Source organism: Hylobates moloch, unplaced genomic scaffold (genome assembly GCF_009828535.3).
Source record: "Hylobates moloch isolate HMO894 unplaced genomic scaffold, HMol_V3 SCAFFOLD_8, whole genome shotgun sequence".
Classification (NCBI taxonomy): Eukaryota; Metazoa; Chordata; class Mammalia; order Primates; family Hylobatidae; genus Hylobates; species Hylobates moloch.
In genome coordinates, this window is record NW_026652283.1 from 91,317,802 (window position 1) to 91,333,157 (window position 15,356).

At 46.7% G+C, this 15,356-nt stretch overlaps 1 protein-coding gene across 3 annotated transcripts in view; it reads right to left on the reverse strand.

The window, feature by feature from the left end:
- CTDSPL (CTD small phosphatase like) overlaps positions 1-15,356 on the reverse strand; it is a 129,994-nt gene that overhangs the window by 4,770 nt on the left and 109,868 nt on the right. For all 3 annotated transcript variants that reach the window (XM_032162083.2, XM_032162082.2, XM_058442453.1), the window contains 4 exons: positions 15,079-15,180; positions 11,873-11,929; positions 8,253-8,345; positions 3,855-4,040 (listed from right to left, as the gene is read on the reverse strand). In XM_032162083.2, coding sequence (XP_032017974.1) covers positions 3,855-4,040; positions 8,253-8,345; positions 11,873-11,929; positions 15,079-15,180 — 438 coding nt within the window. The remainder of the gene's footprint in view (positions 1-3,854; positions 4,041-8,252; positions 8,346-11,872; positions 11,930-15,078; positions 15,181-15,356) is intronic.

A 15,356-nucleotide genomic window follows, 5' to 3' on the forward strand; every position in this document is an offset into this window, starting at 1 on the left:
GCCCAGGCTGGAGTGCAGTGGTACAATCATAGCTCTGCAGCCTTGACCTCCTGGGCTCAAGTGATCCTTCCACCTCAGCCTCCCAAGTAGGTGGGACTATAGGCATGTGACACCACGCTTGGCTAATTTTTATTTTTTTCTTTTTTTGAGATGGAGTTTTGCTCTTGTTGCCCAGGCTGGAGTGCACTGGCGCGATCTTGGCTCACTGCAACCTCCACCTCCTCGGTTCTCCTGCCTCAGCCTCCTGAGTAGCTGGGATTACAGGCGCCTGCCGCCATGCCCAGCTAGTTTTTGTATTTTAGTAGAGACAGGGTTTCACCATGTTGGTCAGGCTGGTCTCAAACTCCTGACCTCAGGTGATCCACCCACCTCAGCCTCCCAAAGTGCTAGGATTACAGGCATGAGCCACCACACCGAACCTTTTTTTTTTTTTTTTTTAAAGTAGCGGCGGGATCTCGCTTTGTTGTCCAGGCTGGTTTCAAACTCCTGAGCTCAAGCAATCCTCCCTCCTCAGCCTCCCAAAGTGCTGGGGATTACAGGCAGCCAGGTAAGCCACCAAACCTGGCATTCAAGTGATTTTAAAACATGGTGTTATAACTGTACATCTCTCTGAAAATTCCTAAACTGTATACAGTTGTCTTATTATTAGCCATAATTTAGTACTGCTACTGAAATTATTAAACATATACTACAGATCAAATATATAATTATGTTAATATCTTTAGAAATCAAGAGTTGCAGCATAAGAGAAAGGGATACAAAAACAAAACAAAGAAGCAAAGAAGTTACATAAAAACTTAACGTTGAATTAGAAAAACCACTATGAACTTATGATTTAGTTTTCTTTCAAAAAATATGTCATTTTTAGCTCTGCCCTGTAGTATGGGCTAGAAGTAAAGTATATCCCATTAGCAATGAAAATCCACCGAAACTGTGGTCTCTAAATACCACTTCCACTAATAGGGACCAGGCACCATACAAAAATGGCTGGTTCCAGGGCTGAGGCAAGAAATATTCATCATGAGCCTGGAACATCTTGTTGTTTAAGAATGCAAGGAAGCTACATGTTGAGCATCCCTAATCTGAAAAATCTGAGTCCTGAAATGCCCCAAAATCCAAAATTTTTTGAGCAATGGCACCACAAGTGGAAAATTCTATACCTGACCTCATGTGCCAGGTGGTAGTGAAAATGCAGGCACATGATACATGGTTTATTTAGTGTCCCCAAATTATAAAAAATATTGTATAAAATTACCTTTAGGCTATGTGTATAAGCTGTACATAAAGCAGAAATGAATTTCATGTTTAGACTTGGTTCCATCCCCAAGATATCCAATTATGTATATGCAAATATTCCAAAATCCTAAAAAATCCAAAATCCAAGACACTTCTGGTACCAAACATTTTAGATAAAGAATATTCAACCTGTATCAAAGACTTGTTATTTTAAGGAGTGTCCATAGCCAAAGGTGAAAATTAGAGCATGCAAAAGAATAATAAATGGACTGAAACTACAACAAATCCATGAGTTCATGATACTAAAAAAAAATTATTGGCTACTTTTGGAGGCCGCTAGAACACCAACTCATTAGTCTGAAAATAGAAATTGCCATTTTGCAATTCCTCATGAAATAGTGGGTGTAGACAATGATCACCAACAACTGCTAAAATTATGAGGTGAGAGGTTCATGGGGAATTTTATAATAGATGGATCAGGCTAACACCACCTGAACCCAATGATCAATTTTAAATCTTTAAAAGTGGGCTAACCTGACATTTTATGCCTCCTTGATATGGTATCTTCATAAGCATATAATACCTATGATGTATTCTTTTTTTCTTCTTTTTTTTGAGATAAGGTCTTGCCCTGTCACTCAGGCTGAAGTACAATGGCATGAACATGGCTCACTGCAGCCTCGACCTCCTGGGCTCAAGAGATCCTCCCACCTCAGCCTCCCAAGTAGCTGGAACGACAGTGGAACCACAGGTGTATGCCACCCCATCTGGCTAATTTTTTTTTTTTAAGAGATGGGGTCTTGCCATGTTGCCCAGGCTGGTCTCAAACTCCTGGGCTCAAGTGATCACCTGCCTTGGCCTCCCAAAGTGCTGGGATTATAGGTGTGAGCCATTGCATCTGTCCTCTATTATATATTCTTGCAAAAAAAAAAATCAAATCTAATCAAGCAGTAGAGCTCTAATTACTTGTTTAGAGGATATAAGGTGGCTATAAAAACATATCAAACATCATCACAAGGCAGCAGCTGGACAAATCCAGAATGTAGGAGATTTCTACAAGACAAAACACCAGGGCTTCTTCAACAAATAAATGGCATAAAAGAGAAAAGGGGAGGAAAGGGAGACGTGTTAAGATTACAAAAGAATGAAGAGACATAGTAACCAAAGCAATGCATGGATCTTTTTGGATCCCGATTGAAATACTCCAAATGCACGACACTTCGAGATGATAGGGACAATGTGAACACAGTCTGGATATTAGACAATGTAAGAAACTGTTACTTTGTCAGATCTGACCATGACTTGTGATTATATTAAAAAGTAATCCTTATCTGTTAGAGACACGTTACCGAATATATTATGTTGAATTTGATTTACTCAGTAAAATGAACATATTTACATAGAAATACATTTGGAGTATTTATTCAAATAATGATTCCACACTAGCCAAATTAATTGAGTTTGAATTTTTTTTGGTTATAAGTGGGACTGCAGAGTTCTAGATTCAAGGAAAGGACTTTTGCAGGCTTTTGTAGAATCTGAGAAGCTTGTGCTTGAGAGGAAGCATCCTCTCCAGGGAAACATGCCTGGTCGAGGGGCCTGACGTGGCAGTGACTGAGGGGTCAGCAGTCACCAGAGGCCCTGGTTGGCCTCTCTTCCCCTGGAAGTGTCAGGCAGCAGGCAGGAAGGCAGTCCTTCTTGCCCTGAGAGTTGTGCTGCACCCAGTGAGTAGGCACCGCAGAGCTGCCATGGTCCAGGGAGCTTTATGTAGGAAATGTTCCCAATGGGTGCTTTTTAGACATCATGATGAGGTAGCAAAGCTTGGCAGTCTTATTTGAAGACCTTATTGAAGTGTTTTATTCATTTTTTTTTTTTTTTTGAGACGGAGTCTCCCTCTGTCGCCAGGCTGGAGTGAAGTGGTGGGATCTCAGCTCACTGCAACCTCTGCCTCCTGGGTTCAAGTGATTGCCTTGCCTCAGCCTCCTGAGTAGCTGAGATTACAGGTGCGTGCCACCACGCCCGGCTAATTTTTTGTATTTAGTAGAGATGGGGTTTTACCATGTTGGCCAGGATGGTCTCGATTTCCTGACCTCGTGATCTGTCTGCCTCGGCCTCCCAAAGGGCTGGGATTACAGGCGTGAGCCACCACGCCCGGCCTATTCATTCTTAAGAAATACTTCTGTTAAAGAGATCAACCAGGCCTCCTTAGTCTACAGGGGTCATGAAGTCCTAGGCAGTAGCTGGCTCCAGGAGGTTACTGCCAACAGAACCCTTGTCAATAACAATACTAAAAATGTTGATAAGATGATACAGGCTTATAGAGCATTTACCAGTCTCAAGCACTGTTCTAACTGCTTTTTATGTATTGCCACACTGCAACCTCCAACGATCCTATGAGATCAGCATTCCTATAATTCCCATTTGACAGAGGAGGGAACCAAGGCTCAGTGAGGTTAAATAACTTGGTCAACGACATGCAACTGCTAAATGGCAGAGCTGGGATTTCATCAGGAAAAGGCCCAGAGACCTTCTTGTGTAGGTGCTCAAAAGTGGTACCTGCCTGGCAAGACAGAGGGCTCAGATGGAGCACGACATTTCCTTTCTTTGGGGCCACTTACTGCATTCTCAGGATGGAAGATGTATGAGGCAGGGGAATTGTCAACAATGATCACTTTGCTCAGCTCCCGCCCAAGGCGACTCAGGTCCTTCACATAGTTCCCACGATGAAAAACACATGATTCTCTGAAGAGCCGGGCCCGGAACACACCCCAGCGGTCTAGGAGGTCAGCCACAGGGTCTGCATACTGGAAAAGAGGTGTCACAATGAAGGCTGGGTGCTTAAAAGAGCACCCAAACCCTGACCTACAGCAGCAAGATCCAGATTACATTTTTAAAAAAGGGATTTAATAATTAGATGTGTTTTCGGATCCTGGTTATTTTCCTCTCTGTGTACATAAGATGGCACTGGATTCTTCCATTTCTCTCACATCCAACCCATCAGAAATTGTCGGTTTCATCTCCAAAAATAGCTTGACTCCATTTGCATCTCTCTATTTATATTGCCACCACCCTTAGCCCGGGCCTCGACTCTCTGGCCTGGGATGGCTGTGTGAGCCTCGTGAAAAACCTGTAGTTCCCACGGGGCTTCCTTTCTAGCCCATTCACCTAGAAGCTGTCAGAGTGGCCACTGGAAAACATATGTGCCATCATGTCACTCCTCTGCTGAATACTCTCCACTGTCTACATACTGCACTTGGAGTAAGGCCCACGTTCCTCACTGCCGCGTCCCACATGGCACAGCTGAATGATCTCCATCTGGAGCCCCTGGAGCCACACTGGCTTTGAGCACGGTCAGGACCTTTGTACCAATGTTCTCTCTGCATGTGTTCTCTCCCTAGCTCTTTGCAGAACATCTGTCTCCTGGTTTTTCAGGTCTTGACTTCCTCTCCCATCCATCTAGAGCCACATCTATCTTCCTTTCTGGGTTGCTTCCCTCACAGAGTGGAGCGCTATGTGGGATTGCTTGATTTCCTCTCCCCTTGTCAGGGCCCAGGCCTGAAACATCCCCACCACCACATCCCTAGCACCTCCCAGAGTATCTACCATGAGAGGGGCTCAGTAAACACGAATTTCACCACTGAATGAATGAGCCAGCTCCGATCTGTCTTGAATGGCATGACACTGCCCCCTAGAGGTCCTCTGGGCACTTGGGCCAGACCAGCCCGAGTGACAGGATGGTGCCCAGCCGTCCACTCCCATGGATGGCCATCCACTTCCTTGAAGCCCAGGAGCTGGATGGGAGTTTGAGCCCAGCTCACAGTTGCAGATCATCCTGCCTGGCCCTCTCCCATGACCTAGGGAATTTCTCCCAAAGCAGGCTTGGAGAAGGAAATAAAGGGGTTTCTGAGAGAAAATCCTCATAACTAAAGATACCTAAAAGAGTGGGCCATACTGAGTGGCTAGGCCTGGAAGAAGCAGGAGCAGTTTCCAAGCCTGACACAAGGCCAGGCCCCTGCACCAAGACCAAGTAAGGGATACAACCAGGCATCAGCGGGACCCAGTGACTCTGCCAGGGAGGCAGAGAGCACCTGTGGCTGGTGGCACTGGGAAGGCCAGTAGTGGAGTGCAGAGCAAGTGCCAGCACAGCTGTGGGACGTGGGCTGCAAAGCTGCAGGCAGCAGCTATGATTCCATGGGAACATCTTCTCCTCCCCAGGGACATCCTATAGGAGGCAGAGTCCAGGAGCAGCTGTGTTTCCTACTGGCCAAGGGAGGTGAGAGCTCAGGGCACTACAGTTATCTGCTGGTGAGGCTAGCCAGGGGCCACGTGGGTGGGTTGTAGGCAACTGAGTCCAGATCAGGGGTATCCCATCTTTCGGCTTCCCTGGGCCACATTGGAAGAAGAATTGTCTTGGGCCACATATAAAATACACTACCACTAACAATAGCTGGTGAGCTTTAAAAAAAATCTCCTAATGTTTTAAGAAAGTTTACGAATTTGTGTTGGGCCACATCTAAAGCTGTCCTGGGCTGCACGCACTCTGTGGGTCACAGGCTGGACAAGCTTGCTCTAAATGGAAAAAGATGATCCATTTCCTCATAATCATGAACACTTGTGGTAGCACCTATCTTTCAAGAGTGTCTGAGTCTGAGGCCTCCAGGCCTTAGAGGATGAATGTGAAGAAAGTAAGCTTCATAAGGGCAGGGACTTTGTCTCTTTTTTTCTTTGCTATATCCCCAGTATTTAGTATTCTGCCTGGTACATAATAGGTACTAAGTAAATATTTGCTGGGTGAATGAAGGAAGGAATGACAAACAAGCAGATACTGAAAGGCTACGACAGTCAGCTTGAGGTTCCTGCGGGCTCCTGGGCAGCAGGCAAGGAGGTCCACTGCACCACTACTGCTGGCTGGGGGCCGAGTCCAGAGCCAAGGACAGGGGCATGACCACCTATCAGCAGGACATGTACCTCAGGGAGGAAAGAGGGTGGAAGGCTGCACTTGGAAGCTGATTCGGCTCAGCTAGGCTGGAGTAGCAGCAAGAGAAGGGTTGAAGAGACAGATGGCGGGGCAGGTGGGAGCCATCCAGGAAGAGTAACCGAACAAGGATGTTTAAGCAAATGCTGGGGACAATGCCAACGAAGAGTGCCCTCAATTTTCCCAAACAAAAAAACAGCTCTCACTTCACTGCTACTGGTGCAATCTTCTTGTTTATTTCTTTGGTTATTACTTCAGGCTCCTCAGCATCCCAGAGCACTGTTGGAAGAGCCACTGATGCTACAGATAACAATTAATCTTGGTACCACTCATCTGAAAGATTACCCATTGGGGAAGACTCTATTTTCCCTGAGGCCTTGTTCTCTTTTTGAAATGCAAAAATAAGGACGAGGATTTTGAATCCCACTCCACTGGCTCATGCTCTAAGGCCTGTGATGAGTCTGGCAACATTTGTGCAAGTGGGGCTCTCCCACCCCTCAATCATCACAGAGATGGACCCAACCAGCAATGGCCAGGCCAGCAAAGCAGTGGAACGTGCAGAGGAAGAGAAGGGAGTGTGGGCATCAGGGCACCGTCCAGAAGCAGGACATGGCGGAGGAAGCTACTGCGTGATGTCCTGGAGACAGGCAAATGGTTAACCCGGGCTCCAGAAAACTCATCTTTGGGACCACTCAGGGTCCCTGAGATGCCCCTGGAGACAACTGTGGTGCCACCAACAAATGGATGGGGTCAGCCCCATCAGAGTCAGAGTTTGGGAAATGGTCAAGGCAAAGATCTTCTGGGAGGAGCAAGGCCTACCCTGCCTGCCCCACAGCACAGGCACCCTGCCACACCTGTGAAGGGGGAGACTAAACCATACTGGAAGGCTTGGGAACCTGCTAGTTTCCTTAAACAGTGGAGAGGACAAAGAAACCATTCTATTTGGTCAGAGCCAGTGTAGATTTTAGGTCAGATTCCTATCAAGCTTTAGGATCAAGACATGTCTGAAGGATTTTATCATCATCAATAAATATATGATATATATTTTTGAGATGGAGTCACTATCGCCCAGGGTGGAGTGAAGTGGCATGATCTCGCTCACTGCAACCTCTGCCTTCTGGGTTCAAGCAATTCTCGTGCCTCAGCCTCCCGAGTAGCTGGGATTACAGATGCCCGCCACCATGCTCAGCTAATTTTTGTATTTTGTGTAGAGACGGGGTTTCACCATGTTGGCCAGGCTGGTCTTGAACTCCTGACCTCAGGTGATACGCCCTCCTTGGCCTCCCAAAGTGTTGGGATTACAGGCGTGAGCAACCGCGCCTGGCCTATCATCATCAATAAATAATTGTAACACAAAATAATGAACATCAGGAGTGCTTACCATGTGACAATGCCCAGCACAGTATGTGGAACACAGCAAGTGCTCAATGAATACTTGCTGTATGTGAGTCAGACACTGTGCTAAGTCCTTTACATCTGTTATTTCATGTGATCTGGCCACAAGGTAGCTGGAATTATCCCCAATTTATAGAAGAAACCGACATGAGAAGTGAAGTAACTTGCCTCAGATCATACAGCTCATTAGGGCAGTTGGAACTCTCATTCAGCCCATGCATGTGGGTGAGTGTCCAACACTTATCTCTCACTTGCTTCTCCCTCAAATCTGTGAAAGCAAAACCCAAGGACACAGGGGCCTCTAGCATTTGGTTGACAGTCAATGGTTGAGGGGTACACCATCCTTTGCCTGTTACACTGGACCTGTTTGTGATTCTCTGGACTGTGGACACCCAGCTTCAGGTGGCTGCACACAGCAACTTCATGGAGCATTTGTTCTAAGTGCTCCCTGTCACCATGGTAACCCAGAAGGCTTTCAGGCTGGCACCGTGCACATGGCCTGCATCCATCCCATCTGGGGTGGGAACCTGTCACCATAGAAATAGCTTCCCCCACCAAAACAAAGGGCTGCTTGACAGATTGGGGGTAGGGGTGGAAGGGCTGGGAGTACCAGGCTGGGAGTGTGGGGCTGGGAAGCAGGACTCACCTTGGCCAAGCTGGCAGTAAAGAGCACACATTCAAAAAGCTGCCCCATCCTCTGGAGGAACTCATCCACATGTGGCCGCTTCAGCACATACACCTGCAATGGCAGGAGACAGCAGGCTGGTCAGATGTGGCAGTTGCTGGGGATGGCCTGGGGCCCAAATGCCCACTGTAGGAAGAATTGCTACAAAGGTTCCCGCCTCCCTCCCCCAGGTCTATGCATAGCAGGCAGAGGCCCAGACTGTATGAAGGGTTATGGAGTCAGACGTGGCACTCCTCAGACAGGGCTCCAGGTCTGAGTTCACTGCAGACGCCCCTCCTAAGGGAAAAAGAGAAGCTGACCACGGTGTGAGGGTCTTGGGGATATTCAGGGCCAGCAAATGGAAGGGTTGTACCATGTTTGTGTGTAATGACTCATTCATTTCACGTGTGTTTCTTGGCACCTGCTGAGGGTCAGGACCTATGTGGGCATGGGCCACAGTCTGGGTGTTGTCCTTTTAGAGGTCCAGGCCCAGCATATTGCCCAGCAGGTCTGGGATTGCTCTGGCTGCCACCTTCTGTTCTGGATGGACATCCCCCTCACTAGGAAGGTCTGGGGTTGAAGCACAGGCCCAGCAAAGCTGCAAGAAGGGGCTTCCTTGTCAGCTTGGGAAGCTGTCTATGACACCATAAAGGGTGGGCTTGGTATGTTTCAGGGGATGTGAAACCATCGCTATTCCTGGACCTCAGATATAATCCATCAGGAGGGGTCTCTGAGCAGAGGGGTGCAAAGAGTAGCCTTTTCTAGAATGGCTGGGCTCTGTGTACCCTTTTGACCAGGCCAGGCCAGGGGGTAGCAGTGAGGAGGCCAGGCTTCAGACCATACACAGGCTCTTGATTAGGGAGCCTGAATGAATCTGGGGAAACAAGGGAGATGGGAGAGAAGGCAAAGCTGGTGAGAAGACAGAGGAAGTGGGAGGAGGGAAGAACTAATTCAAACTTGAATAAATTCCGTTTGAAATTAGCCACTTCACTAAAATAAATCAAACTCTTTAAAATTCAGTTCAGCATATTTACTGAGCCCCAGGTCTGAGCTCAGCCTGATGCAGTTGCAAAGATGAATAAAACACAGGCCTTGCCCTTGAAGAGCTCACACTCTAGAACAGACATAGGCAAAAACATATAAAAATAAACATGGCATAATGAAAGTTGTAGTAGAGGGATAAATTAAGGACAATTAACTCCCCTCACAAGGGGAGGGGATCATAGAAGATAAAATTTGGCCTGGACCTTGAAGGAGTTCACCAGGCCAATAAGGCGGAGAAGAAGTGGGCTTTCAGGCAGAGGAAACAGTAGAGCGTGAGACCTGAGGCCTGAGAATACTTGAGAAGTTAGAGAGTAGCCAGGCTGTGTGCCCAGCCATCAGAGGCAGTGAGAGAAGCGGGAGCAGCAGGGGCTGGGAGAGGACGTGGCTGAAGATGAAGTGAGAGGCAGGTCACAGTAGGCATGTTAGGGCCTTGAATGGCAGATGGAGCAGGTGAGAATGGCAGGAGGAGCAGCAGAGGGGAGATGAGGGCTCTGCACCACATGCTGGGTGTGCTGCTGGCCGAGGAATTCTACACAGAACCAAGTCATTTTCAAGGTGCCAGAAGCAGGAGCTCAGGAGAGCCAGGACTCAGTGGGAAATTCATGGGTGGCTGAAAGAAGGAGGTGGACATGCATTTGTGGCTGAGGGTGGAGTGAGGGGCTGGAGGAACAGGATGTCATAGCACAGGTGCCAACACAGCTCTGAGGAGCTGGGAGGCTGGGGTAGGGCTGAGGGCAGGGCCTGTGGCTGCAACAGCTGCAGACTCCCACTTTGCCCACAAGACTCCTCCTTGCCAGCAAATGGGTGTGGCCTGTAGTCCGGTCTCCCTGGGAGTCCTGCTTGGAAAGCAAGCTTTGCTACATGCAAAGGGCAGGAGACTGATTTGGGAACTCTGGTGTTGGTGCCTCTGGCAGAGAGGGGGGTCCTGAGCCCGGATGCCGGCGTCCAGGCCCGCGTCCCCGTGCAAGTAACCAAGAATAGGCCCATTGGGACCTGCACAGCCTATCCTGGATTACTTGAACGAGGCCACGGCCTTCGCCAGGGCCTTGGTCCTCCTGCTCTTGGCTCCTGTGGCTTCATTCCCTCGGGAGAGAATTTCTGACCCCAGCCCTGGGACCTTGTGATATCACAGCACAGCCAAGATGGAGGGTGGGGGAGCTCCTGCAAGAATGGGTCAGCAGTGGGCAGGCCGGTCATGCTTACAGTCATGTGGTACGAAGGATTAATTTCCCTCCTAATTCTTGCTATGCCATTGGGCAGCCTCTCCTTTGTCTCATCATGAGCACTATGTAACACAAGCCAAGATGACAAATGCAGAAGCCTTAACTGCTTCTCAGATGCTGAGTTAATTCAGTTGATGCTTTTGCAAATGTTAAATGCCCAAGTGCCTGCCGTTTTGGCTCTGTGATGGCTTTTAAAAGCATGAAGTGTGGAAACGCTAGGGAAAAAGCTGCCTCTCCCAGGGACTGTTTCCTGGCAGGATGTCCTGGAGAATAAGCAAGAAAGCAAGGACATGGGAGGGAAGGGACTTGAGTATCAGGAAAAGAGCCCTGGGCCAGGAGGAAGGAGACTGGAATTTTCATTTTAATTCTTCCCATCGTATGACCTTTAACCAACCCCTTCCCTGGCGGAGCCTCAGTTTCTCCATCTAGACAATGAGGCAGCTGGACCAGCTGATTCCCAAGCTTTCTCCAGTTCTGACACCTTGCACTCAAGAACCAAAGACTACTGACATTGCTAAGAAAAGACATCCTGTTGTGGCTCAAGTACCAGGAAAGTCTCCTTCCTGGGATATCAGGCCAGATAGGCTCCCTTTAAGACCTTGGACTTGACAAGGAAGATGGTTAGATTATCCCTGTGGAAAACCTGACAAAAGCTCCCCGGCTTCAACCTCTAAAGCTAGTTTTCCTACAATGTTCCCAATTTGTTCATAAATGAAGCTATTTCCGGAAGAGCTTTATGCAGATAAGGAAAAAAAAATCAGAAGCAACGAAGACGCATGCCAACTGACTACGGCATCTTTATTCATAGCAGCCTGTGGATCCGAAAACTCACACCCTTCCCCCTTTTTCTTCTGGGGTGGGTATTTGCTAAAGATTCTCTGGAGAAAACGACGCAGGAATGATAAGATCAGTCTGGAGCAGCTGGCATTGAAAATGGGCACTTTTTCCCGAGAATCCACTGTAAGTGGGTGACTTGTGGCATTTTCCTGTTGCCTGCTAGGAGAGTAGCCGAAAGCAATTACACAAGGAAGTTAATTAGACCATCAAGCTAGGCCAGTGGGGGATATGGAAACTTCTGAAAGTCTGCTTCAAATCAAAGAACTATTTGAACTTGCAACCGCATCTAATATTTACGACTATAGTTTCCTTATAATCTCAGTATAAAATAAATTCATTGGAGTGAAAAAAAGAAAAACATTGTATTTATTACAGTATGCTTCCTTTTGATTCGGTAATAAAATTATTACTGAAATGAGAATTTAGAAATAAAGCTCATAGGAAATGTAATTACTAAAAAATCTTAATTGAAACTCAAATTTAGCTTCAATTTCTTACCTGATGTATAGTTCCATCGATTTCAACCGGAACAATAAAATCAGCATTACTAATGGGCTAGAGAAAAAAGAGACTATAATTAATATGTCTGAAGGAACAAAAAAACTCTGGAAATTTTAGCAAGAAAAAAGCCTGCCTAGACCAATGTTTTGGTTATTGGAAAAAACAGTTCAGGAGGAGGATGCTGAAGCATGCCTTGGTTCCTTAAAATAAGCACAAGCAGGAAAGCACATTATTTTCCACTGTGAATGTCATTACATTTTCAGCATCTTGGTCCAACATCACCTGCCTGGCCTCAACCAAAAAGTGTGGCGCTGCCTGGCTAGAGGATGGGGCTCCTGAAAACTCCAGCTCTTGCCCAGAGTCCTGCTGGGGTGATGGGGAATCACTGCTAGCCACCAGGGGGAGGAGCTGAGCACGTAATGGGCTCAGAAGACAGTGCTGCTTGAGGGAAAACTATTTGTACTTGGACCCACAATTGAGGGCTGCCCTGGATGGGCTGCTCAGCAGGAGAAGATGGCCACGTGGACTCAAAACAGTGCCAAGGCCATGTGGGGGTAAAGTCAGAGGCCACAGGCCACACCCTTGGGCAGGCTCTTCCTCTCCTTGGACCTCAGTTTCTCCTCTTCCTTAGCTATTGTGATGGGTCTGATGCATGCCCATGGCCCCAATCCAGTCCTGAGAATCAGTGATTTCAGGCCCTCCCAGGTAGCCTGGCACCAGCTCCTGCCTTGGGTGGGGGTACAGAGCCAGCCCACCCTATGCCTGCTCTGCTCCAAGGAACACAACATCCAGCACACCCATAAACTTCTGGATATTTTAAATAACTCTTTGACAATATTAATGATATTTAAAATTCAAATATGATTCTTCAGCAGTCACTATGTTCTCAATGATGAACTTACACATAGTTCTCAATGGAATTCCACAAATTAGGTACAAAACTACTTAAATGAACAGGCCCAACTGAATCATCAGCCTGCAAACCCCTGGACAAAAGAAGAGAGACAGAAGGAAGGAGAAGGTGTGTGTGGTGGCCTCTGGGCAGGGGTGGGGGTACAGCGTCTCTGGTCAGACTCTGAACCGAGGTCTGCTTTTAAGCCCATCACAGTACACACAAACCCTCTTCGTTGATATATAAACTAAAAAATAAAAAAAAAACAAAAAAACAAAAAAACATGGACAATGCTACATCATAGCACCGTTACTAAGCACTTAGCTTATGATCACTGTTTATTTACTCCCAGAGTTGGAAGGCCAAGAATGAGTTTAATATCATATAATTGCACAACTAAAATCAGAATCATGCTAAAAAATAAAAGGAAAGACTGAAGGAAGAGCATTATGCTCCCAAGGCATTAGATTACGGAATCACATTCCACGGAGTATATTAAAAAGAGAAAAACCATTCCCCAGCTTACAGCAAGCACCGTCCTTACTCTCCTCTCTCCTGTTGGTATAAAGGAGACTCTGCTACAGCTAGGGTTCTTCACTTGGGATCCATGAACGTATGCGTTGTACAAATGTACATTTTTGAAGGGAAGAGTGGTCATAGCTTTCAGATTCTCAAAGGACTTTGAAATGCCCAGAACTTTAAAAACCATAAAGAATATTCTGGTTGCAAATGTAGGCAGGCCAGAGGAGGGAAGAAATGAGGAAATGCCATTCACATTAGCTTGTGGCGTCAATGCTCTCCGAGCAGGTGCCAGAGACACTGGGGGCTACCAGGGCCTTGCCTTTGGAGCCAGGATCTCTCAGTAACATTGGGTGATCTGGCCAGTGTTGCCTACACTCCCATAGCTGCTTGGGAGGGAGTTCTCTATGCTGTGATGGCAACTGACCCCTGCTCTGAAGGGCTTTCCTTCACAGAGACTTGGAAAAGTCCTGAGCAACTTGCCCATAGGGGAGAAAGGGCTTCCAATGCTATCTAGAGTTAAGCTGGGACACAAGGTCACCATATCCCCTGGACCAACTATGGAAGGGGCTGGCTCTCAAGGGCTAGGGAATGAGGTGGTCCCTGCATGCCCCAGTGGCCAGAACAAGGCCATTGCTCACTGCTAGAGGTCAGTGTGGTCTCTTCTCCACTCTTCAAAGGACTCAAAGACAATTTTCTGGCTTTGTCCTACCAGAAAGGTCTCTGTTTAGTGAGAAGAACAAAGAAGGATGTTTCTGGTAGAAAGGTGTTTGGACATATTTGACAGCTCTTCTGCTTCCTACAACTTGTAAGGAATGACTATGGTTCATGGGAGACACATGCCCCATCATGGATGGTGACCTTCATGTCTCTCAGTGAAGGGGAGTCCCAGGCTGGTGGGGTAAAGAGGAATGCAGTACAGTGATAGAGCAGTCCCATTACCAGAAATAACCCAAGGAAAACAAGACCAGAATCCTAAATACCTGCTTCTTCTCCCCAAAACACCAATCTCCTATTTCCAAACTTTTCATGCCTCTTTTAAACAATTTATTTCACGTCAAAAAAAAATGGTTAACTAACTCATTTCTTAACAGTGTCGCCACAGCTCTTCCTGCATGGAGGCTGTTTCTGCTGTTTTTCCAGCAGGAAGATGGAGATCAGGGAAGGTGACAGGAAGGAAGAGTGTCTGACCTCCACACCCTTCAGGAGGGAAGTCCTGAAGGTGGGTACTCATTTAGCTGTGAAGCTTGCAAAAAACCCCAGCCACCTCTTGTCATGAAGATGATCAAATTAAATGGCTGAATCTGTTCAGATGCCCCGAAGTCTGGAAGTCTTCTTCAGAGTTGGACATCTTTCAAAAATCGATCTGGGAAAATCTCCACGATACCAGGTCATTTGACAGTTTCCAACAGAGCCTCTCCTCCCCCTCCCAATAAACACATAGCACTCTGGTCATCTTGACAAATATAAACAGTGTCCTGGGGGCACTGAGTGCCTTGTGCCACCTGAAAAGTATTTCTGCAGGGGTTACAGTGTTGGAAAATGCAAACCTCCTAAGAATGAGGTCCCAGTGATGTTGGTAGCTTAGTGTTTTCTTTCCAAACTAATTATGTTAATATTCAACTACTTTAGTTAATGTTCACCTGGGTTAATAAGCAGCTCCTGGGATTTCTACATGAAGAGTGAAGTCACACACTAACCACCATAAGCTTTCATCCTTTTTGTTTTCCCTTTTCCAATACAATTGTTATCAAATCACAAAGATCACGGATTTTTTTTTATGTCGATTTACCTTAAACGAACTGTGCACCAATGTTTCATCTAAATCAATGACCACACATTTCTTTCCATAGTCAAGCACCGTCACCTCTGGAAGAAGGTACTTAGCTGGTGGCTAAAGGGGAAAAATAAATCAATATTACCTTTATGTAAAAGACAAACCAATCAGTATTGTATTATACTACTTTCAAACATTTAAATGCCTGGTCAAGCATATAATGGACTTTTATTAAGAACAATAGGAATAAGTAGTTTGCAACTAAAGTTTTATCAAATACGGTGCCACGATCT